Source organism: Caretta caretta, chromosome 27, assembly GCF_965140235.1.
Source record: "Caretta caretta isolate rCarCar2 chromosome 27, rCarCar1.hap1, whole genome shotgun sequence".
Classification (NCBI taxonomy): Eukaryota; Metazoa; Chordata; order Testudines; family Cheloniidae; genus Caretta; species Caretta caretta.
Genome location: NC_134232.1, coordinates 9,887,770 through 9,900,367, shown reverse-complemented (window position 1 = coordinate 9,900,367; position 12,598 = coordinate 9,887,770). Strand labels below are relative to the sequence as shown.

The following is a 12,598-nucleotide window of genomic DNA, read 5'->3' as shown; positions in this document are numbered from 1 at the left end:
TTCTTCAAAACTTCGGTCTTTTAAGAAACGAACATGAGAGAGCTGGGCAGGGTTGTGGTTTCATTTATTGAAGGCTGGGTTGTACAATTTCATCTTTCACATCCTCATTGTAATTCAGGTTCCCTAAATAAAAACACAGCGCTGGTGCTGCAGCAAATCATATTGCCAAGATCAGACTGTCTGAACTGTGGAACATTAAGTCAGACCTTCTTTGTCCAAAGTAGACACAAATGCAAGCACATTTACCAACCTTAGTAGAGACCCAACCTCGTGTACAACAGGGAGTCACTGGAATCGGGGCACCAAGGAGGGGGAGGAGGCGGAGAGGGAACTATTTCATTATGCACAGAAGGAATGTTTCCTGTATAGTAGAAATAGCTTCACTTCTACATCAGGAAAGTTCCACCTTTTGGGGTGGAACTCAGCTGCTCCGACACCCGCAGACATGCCATAAGGATACACCTCCTGCCTACAATGCCACAGTTCAGAAAGCCAATCAGAGCAGAGCTGCTAACCTGACAACAGATGTCCTCTTAGCTTCAGCTCACACCTGCAAAACACTGGGCTGACTAAGGAAGAAGGCCCTCAGCACTCCCATTTCCTTTCTGCAGGCAGCAGGGACAAACAGCGGTAGTCCAAGGCATGCGTGCCATTGCCTGTATTGACCATGCTTTGTGAAGTATGACAGTAAAATCTCATTGGTACAGAATTTCTGTGGTCAACAGAGAATGGCCTGGGCTTCTATGGATTCATCCAAGAAGCGAACACAAGACATTCCCCTCATGGCACTCCTCAAACTGCTGGAAAAGGGGCAATTTCTTCCATTTAGTTTACTGACCATTGCAGCTTCTGCACTGAGTGTACAAGGCCGTTGGAGAAACTCAGTATTCTCGTCAAAGAGAGCCGAGCGTTATGCGATTAAGGACTCGATTGAGGATGCATTTAATTTTGTTTCCTTTGCTTTACCCAATCAGGAAATCTCAATGATTTTTTTGTTTAAGGGATTATTTAGAGGCGATTAGGTAATGACTGGCTGCAAAGCTACGTTCATTGGGGCAGCTGGAGCAGCACCGACTGGCCTGACGGCAGGTAGGTGATGTTGCGGGACCGTGAGAGCTGGTAAGCAATGTCTTCGGCTGCCTCCAGCTTGCGGAGTTCAATCAGGCCGTCACCAGCTGCGGTCAGCGAGGTGGCAACCAGCTCGGCCGCGATGGAGTCCCCCTCGGCAGTAATGACAGCTGCCTTTTTCTGCTGCTCAGCCTGCAAGGGAAGCGAAAAAGATGGACTGAAGAACCTGAAAAGCAGGAGGAAAATGCAGCTGCCATCCTTGGTGATTTAAGACCTGAACTTCCCCTCTCCCGCACAAACAGCCTTAACAAGGGAGCTCAGCCAGGTCATTAACAGACAAGGAAAGAGGGATACTGGGAAGGTAAGAGATCCCAGGTAAAGGTGCACAGACTTGCTTCGTTACCTTCTTACAACTGGAATGGTTAGTTTCACTTTGTTTCCATTCATTTTCACTTTCAGCATGGGTCAACATGAAACTTGTGTTTCCAACACTGCTCAGGAGTTTTTAAACAAGACTATTTTCTATTGAAACTTACCATGCTTTGTGCTCAGATCAGCCAAGGATCTCCCAGTACAATGCAAAGAATTAAGCCACACAGCACCCACCTGAAGTAGGTACTATGCCCATTCTCCAGATTGGCACATGGAGAGCTTACTCGACTTTCAAAGATTCAGCAAGTCAGAAGCAGAATCTGAGCGCCCTCAATCTCTCACCCCAGCTCTTGCAAGAGAGGACACTCCCCCATTTAAAAAACCTCCAGAGAACATTGCTATTCAGTAAGTTTGGTAAAAACACCACAGCTGATTTCAGAAGAGTGGAAGCTTTGGAGTGTGACTTAAGAACAGATTGAGCCTGTCCGTTCTGTGGCAGGAATTCCTGGTCAGAGCAGTCTTAAACGCTTCAGACCATTGGACAAATGAATGTTACTAGTCAGGGTAGGAACTGGATGACATTGGAGTCAGTCCGCAGCCTAAAGTCATCCACGGGCACTCACCTTTTCCACTATGAATCTGGCTCTCTCTGCTTCCTGCTGGGCCACCTGCTTCAATTCTACTGCCTCCGTGAACTCCTTCCCAAAGGTCAGATGTGTCTGGGGCAGGGGAGGAGAGAAATGAGCAAGATGAGAGTACCCATTAGGACAGTTCTGCTGCTAGGAACCACTCACCATCTGACAGGCAGGAGGTCCCTCTTCCTCAGAGATCTTATTTGGTACACTGGACCAAGAAGGAGAGCCACACCATGTTCTACAGTCTGAACTCAGATCTGATGTAAACAGGCATAGCTCCATTGATGTGAATAGAGCAGCAGCCTCTTCACTCAGGTTTGACTCAGTTTCTCCCTTCAGCTGGTTTCTGTTTTGAATTTAATGGGTGGTGGGGTGGGGGACAGAGCTGTAAAGCATTTACTAAGTAAAACCACCTAATGCAAAAAAAAAAAAAAAAAATCTGGGTAATGGAATCCTCCCACAGTAGGCTTTAGACTCAAAGAAACATGACACTAACCTCCCAGAAAAAGCCTATCCTAACTTCCCAATGCAGCCAGCAAGTGGAGCTCATTGTAGGTCAAGCTGTCCTGAAACTGACCTACCTTTCCTGCTCAGTTCTGTACTTGTATTCTCAGCACACTGTTTGAACAGCTGCACTCTGCCGAGATGCAATGGGGAAAGGGTGAGCCTCCCTCAGCAGCATGTTCAGAAGGCAGCCGCATCAGGCAGAAAGAGCCAATACTCACTTCCAGGAGGGAAATACTGGGACAGGGAACACACCTCACCAAGAGAGTGTTTTTCTAAGGACCACATCCAAAGCCAAGTCCAGAGTATGCTCTGATAGGCTATCGTAGGGAAATCCCAGGAAGCAATGCACGTAATAAAGGGCCAGATGACAAAGGGTTTCAGTTTACAACAAGCACTAGAGCAGAGCTCACTTCAAGGATGGTCTCAGAACAGGGGGCAGCTAGGAGGAGGAATTAATTATTGACAGAAAACTGAAGGGAAAGATGCCGAACAAGGTTTGGATTTTTTTTACTGGGCGCTCAGGGTCCTGTAGCTTGTCCTTCTGCAGGCTTAGAGAAGCCCTGGTGAGAGATCCCCTTACGCACATCTAGGGCCTTCCACAAGAATCCCTAAACAGTTTATAAACGGAGGCACAGTTGCCAGCCAGCAAGTCAGTATGGGCCAGGTCCTCAAGGATTTGCTCAAGTCACAGAAACTCAATAACAGAGCCGTTGACAGTAACTTTAACTATCAGCATCCTGTCCTAGCCACTGATAATATGTCTACACTGCAAAAGAACAAAACAAAAAAACCCAAAAACCTGTGACACCAAGGGTCAGCTCCCACGTCAGCTGACATGGGGCTAGACTCTGCAGGACTAAAAATAGCAGTGTAGACCAGGAGTTCTCACACTGGGGGTCGGGACCCCTCAGGGGGTCGTGAGGTTATTATATGGGAGGGTCACGAGCTGTCAGCCTCCACCCCAAACCCTGCTTCGCCTCCAGCATTTATAATGGTGTTAATTAAAAAGGTTTTTTAATTTATAAGGGGTGAGGGTTGCACTCAGAGGCTTGCTATGTGAAAGGGGTCACCAGTACAAAAGTTTGAGAATCACTGATGTAGATGTTTGGGCTCCCGCACAAGCCCCGAGACACCACCCCCATGCAGAGTCTAGCCCCACAGCTTGAGTCAGCTGACTCAGGCCAGACACGCGTATTTTATTGCAGTGTAGACTTACCCAATGCATCACATTCCTCCCCCGACATTGGATTAAAAACCACAAGTCCCAACCTTCAGTCCCCTGCTCTAGCTACCCCGCTACACTCACACTGGCTCTTATCTGAGCAGACTCCTAAAAAGAGAGCGCTCTTACCAAGGAAACGTCATCTAGGATGAGGCCAAAGGTATCTGCTCGCTCCGTGAGGTCTTCACTCACTTGCCTGGAAACCAGCTCTCTCTGTGTGATCAGCTCTCCTGCGTCAAAACGAGCCTGAAGCCAGGACGGGCAGCAGAAGTGAGAGGGGAAATAGACATGCAAAAACAACATGCAGATTCTAACGAAGGAAAGCTCACAATATCGTGAGCTTCTCCACCTAGCTTTCCCCACCACAGACAAGGAGGTTTTCGGGGCTGCAGCCTAAAAGAGAATTTCAGCCCTTTTCAGTTGGCGTCTACTTGCAACTGATTTTCAAGAACACTCTTTGTGCCCCTTATGCCATACCCTATTATACCAGTACAGTTCCTGCTGCTATTCTCCCTTTCCATCCAATTCCTGTCGTTCTTTGTTCTTCCTTCTCTTGTCCCTGTCCCAGGCCCCACCCACACACCCCTTTCTTTTTTCTCCCTATGGTGTGTTTGTAACGTGTGGCTCCTCTCCCTCCACTTTCCAGAAGGCCACATGTTTTTGCAGCTTAATGCTACAAGACTGGGGAAGAGAAGCCTAGGTTGGGGAGGGGGCTGCCTGAAGCTTCTTGACAGCCAGCTAGGAGAGCTGAGAGGGAAGGGAGCAGTTTTCAAGGAGCTGCCTGCGCCCGATGCCAAGGGGTGAAGCAAACAGGTGTGCAGAGTGCATGTAAATCAGGGTTCATTCAGCTTTCCTCAGATCCTGCACACACACCCCCGACCCCCAGATTAATCTGTTGTCCCCACACCCAAAGAGCAGGAAATGCTGAGTTACCTGTTCCATTGAATGAAACAGACTCCCATCAATTCTTTAAGCACAAGCTATAGCAGTGACTGCCCAGCAGGGCCTACATGATGGTGTGCGAGCTGTACTGAAAGTACTCAGTCGGTGAGTTTAAGTACTGTACATACAGAGGTGGGAAGAGGGACTCCCTTTACTGGAGAGGCTGGGAAGCCCCACAGCAATTCGAGGCTGGAGAGGGGGCTGAAGATAGCCCCACTCAAGAATGAACAGTTTTGAGGAGCACCAAAATGAACTCCGCTCCCCATCATGCTCGACAAGACTGTATCTGACGCAACTATCAACTCTTCCCAAACGGGGATGGCAGAGAAGTAAATAGCAGTATGACCATCTTCATTCTCTGGAGGACAACTTGCAGGAGGGTGTCTCTAGTCTGGAGCATTGAATGATCCATGCTAAATTAGGTCTCTCACTGCTAGAGGAAGATCACAGCATCACAACTGGCACAAGCCGTTGCATGGTCCTTACCACAACAGACTTCAGGATCTCGGTGGTGATGGACGGTAGTACGCGCTCGTCATAATCCTCCCCGAGGCTAGTGAAAATTCGAGGTAACTGGGCAGCAACTGGTCTAAACAAGATACGCAGTGTGATGTTCACATTCTGTAGATCTGCAGAGATAGGTGCATGAGTTAGACAACATATCACAGGGACAAGGGATAACATGTGATTGCTCTTTCCACGGTCACCGAACAGGGAAGGACAAATGTGTTCAGAACTCTTCCCTCCCCCAAAATTTGCTTTCCTGCCCAATTTGTCCTTCTATCGTCTCTTTCACTGGGGATCTCAACACCTTTTACAAACATGACTTAACCTTTGTCTTTCTTCTGAGGCTGGGAATTATTTACCCTACTCTGCGTATGGGGAAAACTGTCTTTAAAGGACAGCCTGAAGGCCTGAGGAAAGGTTTCCCTATCACAGAACAGACTGCTGGCAGAGGCCACATGCCAGACTGACGCCAGCACCCATAGAATTGCCACACCAGAAAGGACAAGAGCCCTATCCTGATTAGGATTTTCTGTAAGAATACAGACCATGAAAATCAGGCCTTACCATTCCTCTGGCCCTGCCTACTTAGCCCTATTTTGTCCCAGGGATCCCATCCCTGTTAGCTTATTTTACTAAGTCACCCAAAAGCAACATGAGAATAAGGGACAGGACATATGATCAAAGAGGTGCTTCGAGGAGCTACAATCTCACAGGGCCTTAACTTTGAGGCACTATCCTGCAAGGCACTGAAAACCTTCTGCCATTACCTTCATGGGGAGTACACGGCAGCCAGCATTTTGCAGAACTGAGCCCTAGTTGACATGGGCACTAAGGGTATGTCTACACAAGCTGGCATGGACTAGCCTCAGGTGTCTAATTGCAGCGTTGACGTACCCTAAGGGACTCTGAGTGAACAACACCAATGTTGCTCTCACAGCTGCCACTTGCCCGGAATGCTCACCTTTGCTGCCAGTGATGACAGGGACATTACGTGGGCGGGAACGACAGTCAAAGATGATTGGTTTCTGTACCCAGGGGATGAGAAAGTGGGTTCCTTCTCCTACCACCACATCTTGAACACCACGGAATCGATCAAAGATAACGGCTCTGTGTCCTCCATCGACTAGAGGAGAAAAAAGAGCACATCAAATACAACTTTAACCATTACCATTGATCATACGTTGCACGTTACCAGAACACTTCACAGAGGATATCAGAGACCTATTCACATTAGTTAAGCCTCTCCAACTCCCAGGGGCTAATCAAGTATTCTTATTTTACATGGGGAAACTGAGGTACAAATAAGTGACTTGCCCAAAGTCAAGCATGTCAGTCAGTAGGAGAGCAAACAAGAAAACAACTTCTGGCTCTTAGTCCCCTACTTTCAATCACTAGACCAGTCTCCTTTCAAGAACACCACAGAAGACAGTTTTCTAGGCAGGAAATTTGATTCTCTGTTTTTCTGCACCTTGTGTCGTCAGTTACACTGGTATCAAATACTAGAAGTTAAGAATGCTAATGTCGTACACCCATTTTGCCCTGGTGTGAGTGACAACACAAGGAGCAGAGCAACCAAGAATGAAGGCCAGGAAGGCCAATTAATTAGTTCTCCCAATCCTCAGAGTAGCTGACCTTAAGAACTATCCCAAGGCAAGTTTATACTCTCTTATAAATATCTCAGCTTCACTAATTTTTAGTAGAGAAAGATTATTTCAGCTCCATCTCTTCTGCTCCTCACCATTATAGAGAGCGGAGTTGACAACTCCCCCTGCAATGGCTAATCCCAAACCAAATTTGCCAATGTTCTCAAAGAGTCTGGAAGCCATTTGTCAGTCCAACTGCAGCCTCTTTGCAGAGTCACACCTGCAAAAATCCAGTAAACATATTAGAAAGGTACTACACAAGGAGCCTAGGTTTTCCCCTCTCTCTCTGTAGGACAGAGCAATAAATAACTCCCATCCCCACTGACAGCATTCATCACAGCAGGAATAGCTGCAGCCCCAGGCTCCTGTCCCAGTCAGATCTCACCTCAATCCTAGTTGAAGGTTGTCCCCTTCCCACAGAAACACCGCTTTCCTTCACCGCACCCGCTGGTCCCACAAATCCCCTTGCATAGCCCAACACCTCAGACTAGCCTCTCCGTGGAGCTCCCCTTCCCTTATCCTAGGGCTCCAGACTCCCAGAGCTCAGACCCTGCAAAGGCCACAGATTTCAATCCACTCCATGCCCCCACACCAGGGTAAGGCCCTGAAATGCTCCTCCTCTCCTCACCTTACTGTGCTTCCTTCCAGAGACATCCCATCACTAGGGCTCCACTGCTTTGTCCTCCCCCACAGGGCCTCCAAACCCTGCCCCCCACCCTTCCCCCGGCACCAGCCCCCAAGCTAGCCAACCTCCCACATCCCCCTCCTTCCCAACTCCCCCAGGGCCCTCCAACCCCCCTTCCCCAGCACCCCAGCCCCGCTCCCCCAGGGCCCCCCAGTCCCCTCCTCCTCCTCCTCCTCCAGCCCCACATCTCTTCCTTCCCAACTCCCCCAGGGCCCTCCCTCCTCCAGCCCCGCGTCTCTTCCTTCCCAACCCCCCCTCCCTCCTCCAGCCCCGCTCCCCATAGAGCCCTGCAACCCCCATCCCCAGCCCCACTCCGCCCCCAACCCCAGGGCCCTGCAACCCCCCCCCTCTCCAACCCCGCTTCCCAGCCCTCCATCCTCCTCCAGCTCCCTCAATCCCCCCCCCCGCCCCGCTCTCCCGCCAAAGGAGGCCCCGCTCCCAGCTCCCATCCCCCCGGGTGGGCGGGGCGACTCACGCGCTCCGGTTCTGACCCCCGGCCTTCCCCCTCCCCCCGCCCCGGCAGGGACCGGACCGGACCGAACCGAACCCCCACCTACCCCCTCCCCCGCTCACCTTCGGCCGCAGCCCTGACCTCCACATGAAAGGCCAGCCAACAGCGCCTGCGCAGTCCTCCGCCAGCGCGTCTCATTGGCTCCCGCAGGCGCAAAGCACTCTGGGATTCGTAGTTCTCCGGCCGCTTCCTGCTCGCCCCTCTCCGGCGAGGCCGAAGCTGGCTAGACTACAACGTCCGGCAGGCCGCGTCCTGGCTCGCCCGCGGAGCAAAGTCTCTCTCTATTGGCCTCGGCCCTGCCTCGCTAGGCGCACGGCTTCTTGGGAATTGTAGTCCTGCCGCGGGGGATGCACGTGTTGGCGGAGCTGGTGCCTGAGGGGGTTCGGGTTCGGCTTGGGCTTGGCTCTTCTCTGTTCTCTCCCCGCCCGGTGCCAGGCAGCCAGTGTGTGATGGGCAAAGAGTCATGCTCCAGCCCACGCCACACTTCTCTGCCAGGCAGGGAATTTTGCAAAAGACCATGCCCAACCAACCCCCTCCCCCATTTCTCTGCAGGGCAGGGGTTCCCCAAAAGGACCATGCTCCAACCCCCCTCTCAACTTCTCTGCTGGGCAGGGGTTCCCCAAAAGGACTATCTAACCTGACTGTGGCTCAGAAGGGCCCCTTCAAAGAGTAATTATAACACTGCCCTAGAGCGCTCTTTCTTGTAAAGGGATCCCCAGAAGGGGATTTCTGCTCCCCCTGGAAAACTCTGCGGAGTCAGGCTGTCACCAGAAAGGACGATGCTTCAACCCTCAACCCTAGCTGCTCAAGGTAAAGAGGCTTCTTCAGGGTGGAGTGCTCTGATGTCCCTCCACTCGCATGCTTTCTGCAAGGTAAGTGTGTCCCTAGAAAGGTCATATTCTCCACTCCTACCAAAACCCTTTGGCCAAGTCAGGGAATTCCTGTCCCAAGCCTGACTTTATTCTGTTGCTATGTGGTTAATTGCTGTCAGAAACGCTGAATCATGGAAATGAAGGAGTAGAAAACTCTGTGCATGTTAAACAAATGAGATCACGGGTCTTTTCAAGTTTCCGCCCTACTGCTTCGTAGTGGGGAGCTCATCATGTGTATTAGTCAAGTGTGTGCCCTTCACTTGAGCCTTGGATGATCTTTGGAATGAAATTTTAAAAATCAGGGCCTCGCTCAGTTAGGGTATTACTGGAAGTTTCAAAAGAAGCATCTCTAAATATTTTCGGTGGTGGAAATAACCAAGCATGGCTAAAGGACAGCTGCTCGAAGAGACAAAAGGTAACATGGCTGAATCTTAACCCTCACCTTTATGGCTCTTTTGAAAACCTGGCTGTATGTGTCACACTGGGGGCTGAGCACTTTGAGAACCGGGCCCACGTTTAGGTGCCTAAATGAGAGCTGAGGTCTCTGGAAAATCTGCCTACTGAGCACCTGAAAATCAGACCCCGCCCCCCCCCCCCCACACCTGATAGTTGCATCCTTAGCCCTAATGCGGTAAGAGAGTCAGGGGTCACCACTGTACAGGGTGAAGGTGATCTCTGAAAGGTGTCTTTTCCTAGTTGGGAGGAGCGATGTTCACATAGGGGAAAGGAAGAAGAGTAGGGCGCTCTCTAGGAGCAAGGGTATTTTCATAGCAGGGAGCGTCTTGAAACCAAGAAAGTGTGCAGGCTAGGTGGGTCTGCGGGGTGCCTGGCATGTGCACCTTTAAGGACCATTTTGGTATGGGATGATTGACACGGCTGATGACAGTGTCGCCTGTGTCGATTGACGGCAAGAGCCGCAGGGCAGTGAGCATGGTGGTGAATGTTCCATTGTGCTTCAGGGAAGACCTTGGAGTAGGTTGGCAAGAGCACTGGGGGAAGGGGCTGGGGAGGGCAGAGCAGTGGCAGGGCATGTGATAGTGTGCTGGGCTCTGAGCAGCATGGGGTAGTTGGCAGTGGAAGATGCCAAGGCCGGCTGGTATGGCGGGTGACATAGATGGGTACTCTGGAGAGTGCAAAGAATGAGGCATAGGAGGGTGAACTTGCAGTTCTGGAGCCATTGGCACAGCAAGGGTGCCCGTATAGCAAGGCGGCTGGCATTTGGCGAACTGGCTGATGGCAGCGTGTACTCTGGGGAATTATTGGCACTTCTACCACCAGCAGGGGCCAGAGGGTTTGAAGTCTGTGGCCCAAAGGTGCACACAGTGGAGAAGATGTAGGAGCTGGCTGAGCTGATTGTGTTCTCAGATTATGGCAGCCAGCAGAATGGCTCTGGGTGAGTACTTGGAGCCATCTATCAATTTCGAGTCTTTTAGTGTGCTCCTCACTCTGGATTCTAGTGGGATGACTCGGGATGGTGGATAGAGCAGTGGTACCGAGCTGTGGGTGTGATATCGTGCAGAGCATGTGAACACGGAGAGAACAATAATCTCTAAGAGGCCTAGTCCAGTACCAGGATTTTGGTCACAGAGGAGAAACTTGGTAGGTCTAAGCAAGCAAGGTAGTCTCTAGTCCTGCTTCGCCTTTGTTCCTGCCCACCTGGGGCAGCACATGGTCATGTGGATCTCTTTCTCATGCTCTGGCATATCCCCCAGTTAACTGAAGCATCAAGTCCCAGAAGCCCTAGCTAAACACAATCACAGTAATCAGCCACAACATGTTCCTCTCCTTTCATCGAAGGAGAGAAAAAGACCTGAAATTGGCTTTTTTCCCTGCTGAATAAGCAGCATTCCTAGGAACGTGGGAAGCAGGATGCTGGGAAGAGACAGATGGGGCTTGGTGTTTGCTGATAGTGCACTGCGGAGGTCCTAAAGCTAAACCCACCTGGCTACCCTTTGAAGAAGAAACGTGGCTAGTTCAGGAGGAAGATTACAGGATTGGGCTAAAATCAGACTCTGGTGTGTCTATAAACGTTGTCTGCAGGTGTGAATTGATGGAGCCTCACAACAGCTCCCTGAAATAGAGATTAGTTCACCAGTTTTAATGATGGGGAACGAGGCTTAGAGAAAGGTTAAGGGACTTGCCCAGGGTCACAAAGTGAGTCAGTGGCAGAACCAAGAGTAGACCCTGGAATCCTGATTCTTAGTCCCATACCCAAATTGGTGTAGCACATTTCCTTCCACATGATTAGAAACAGAGCACAGGAGTCCTGACTCCTAGCCCCCTGTCTTTAACCGTTAGATAGCCCTGCCTCTTTTGACAGGGGTTGTGCCTATGGGTATGCCTGTACCACAGCGGCACAGCTACGGAGCTGCAGTGCTATAATGTAGATGCTTTCTACATTGACATAAGGAGTTTTTCCAGTTAATCCACCTCTCCGAGAAGCAGTAGCTAGACTGATGGAAGAATTCTTCCATTGACCTAGCTGTATCTACACCAGCGGTTGGGTTGACCTAACTATATCTCACAGGGTGCAAAATTTTTCATAGCCCTCAGTGGCGTAGTGAAGTCGATCTCATGTTTAAGTGTGGACCAGGCCTGTGGTATGTTTGTCATGTTTGGGGTTACAGAGATCGGGTAGAAATTTCAAGCAGTCTCAGAAAATGGCACAAAGGCTGTTGATCACCAAGGATTTCCAGGACTTCCCGTCCAGTCAGTAAAGGCAGAGGTTGTGGGCATGAGACAGACACACACAAAAAACATTGTCGAACCTCCGCTCCAGACTGCTTTCGCGATCCCTACTCCTGAATAGCCACTAGGAGGAGACAGCATCCTCCTGTTAAAGTCTCAACACAGGATGCTCTCAGGGGACTTATCTTTCTCCTGAGCCTGTATCCAGGAAGGAAGGAAAAGACAGATTACATCCAGCTAAGCCTGCTGCCACCTGCCCCTGGCAAAGCCCCCCCCTCCCCTTTTGCATCCCCGCCATGGCAGTAGCTTGTTCCAGGCACCTTCCCCTGTGTGTTCTGCCTTTAACTTAATGCCATGAAGCATGGGGTCTTCATTAAGCTGCAGCCTGGTGATTTGTGAGCGTGTAGCTGGGATCCTGACATCCATCAGGTATCAGATACGTGTCGGTGGGGGGAGCAGGGGAGGGAGCAGTTAATGGCTGGGTGTCCCCACTTCGGGGGGCCCCGGCCTGATTTACGAGCTCCTAAATAAATCATGTGTATTGTAGCTGGTCCAATGGGCTCTTTGTCTCTGTCTTACATTTAACCTGAAACACTAGTCAGCCACTGCAGAGGGTCTGTGAGCGTCCAGCTTTCAAAATTGCGTCCCTCCTGATGGCACCTGGAGAGAGGATAATTCTAAATAATAACCTTCCTCCCCGCATCCTTCCATAGCACTTCGCTGTGGAAGATCCCACGGTGGTTTGCAAGTGTGGAGGAGTGAAGCCTCATGACCCCTCCTGCGAGATGGGTTTGTAGGGTTACCCACGTATGATAGATGGGGAAACTGAGGCACAGAGGGAGGAAGGGTTTTCCCGTGCTCAGCCAGCGGGGCGGGGAAGAGAAGAACGAGACCGGGAAAGGGCAGTTTGGAAGGCTGCAGGGTTTTAGTTAATATCAGAATTTGC

At 50.6% G+C, this 12,598-nt stretch overlaps 1 protein-coding gene across 3 annotated transcripts; it reads right to left on the bottom strand.

Annotated features, from left to right (window-relative positions):
• Positions 1 to 47: 47 nt before the first annotated feature.
• PHB1 (prohibitin 1) lies at positions 48 to 8,273 on the bottom strand. 3 transcript variants are annotated; one of them, XM_048830247.2, is made up of 7 exons: positions 8,155 to 8,273; positions 6,992 to 7,116; positions 6,215 to 6,376; positions 5,233 to 5,375; positions 3,934 to 4,050; positions 2,064 to 2,159; positions 48 to 1,260 (listed from the first exon to the last, which is right to left on the bottom strand). In XM_048830247.2, the coding sequence occupies exons 2-7, from the start codon at positions 7,077 to 7,079 to the stop codon at positions 1,048 to 1,050; spliced, it is 819 nt and encodes a 272-aa protein (XP_048686204.1). In that variant the 5' UTR covers positions 7,080 to 7,116; positions 8,155 to 8,273; the 3' UTR covers positions 48 to 1,047. The 3 variants fall into 3 exon arrangements, with proteins under 3 accessions (XP_048686204.1, XP_048686206.1, XP_048686205.1); XM_048830249.2 differs by lacking the exon at positions 8,155 to 8,273 and adding an exon at positions 7,525 to 7,580; XM_048830248.2 differs by lacking the exon at positions 8,155 to 8,273 and adding an exon at positions 7,282 to 7,305.
• Between the last annotated feature and the right edge of the window lie 4,325 nt (positions 8,274 to 12,598).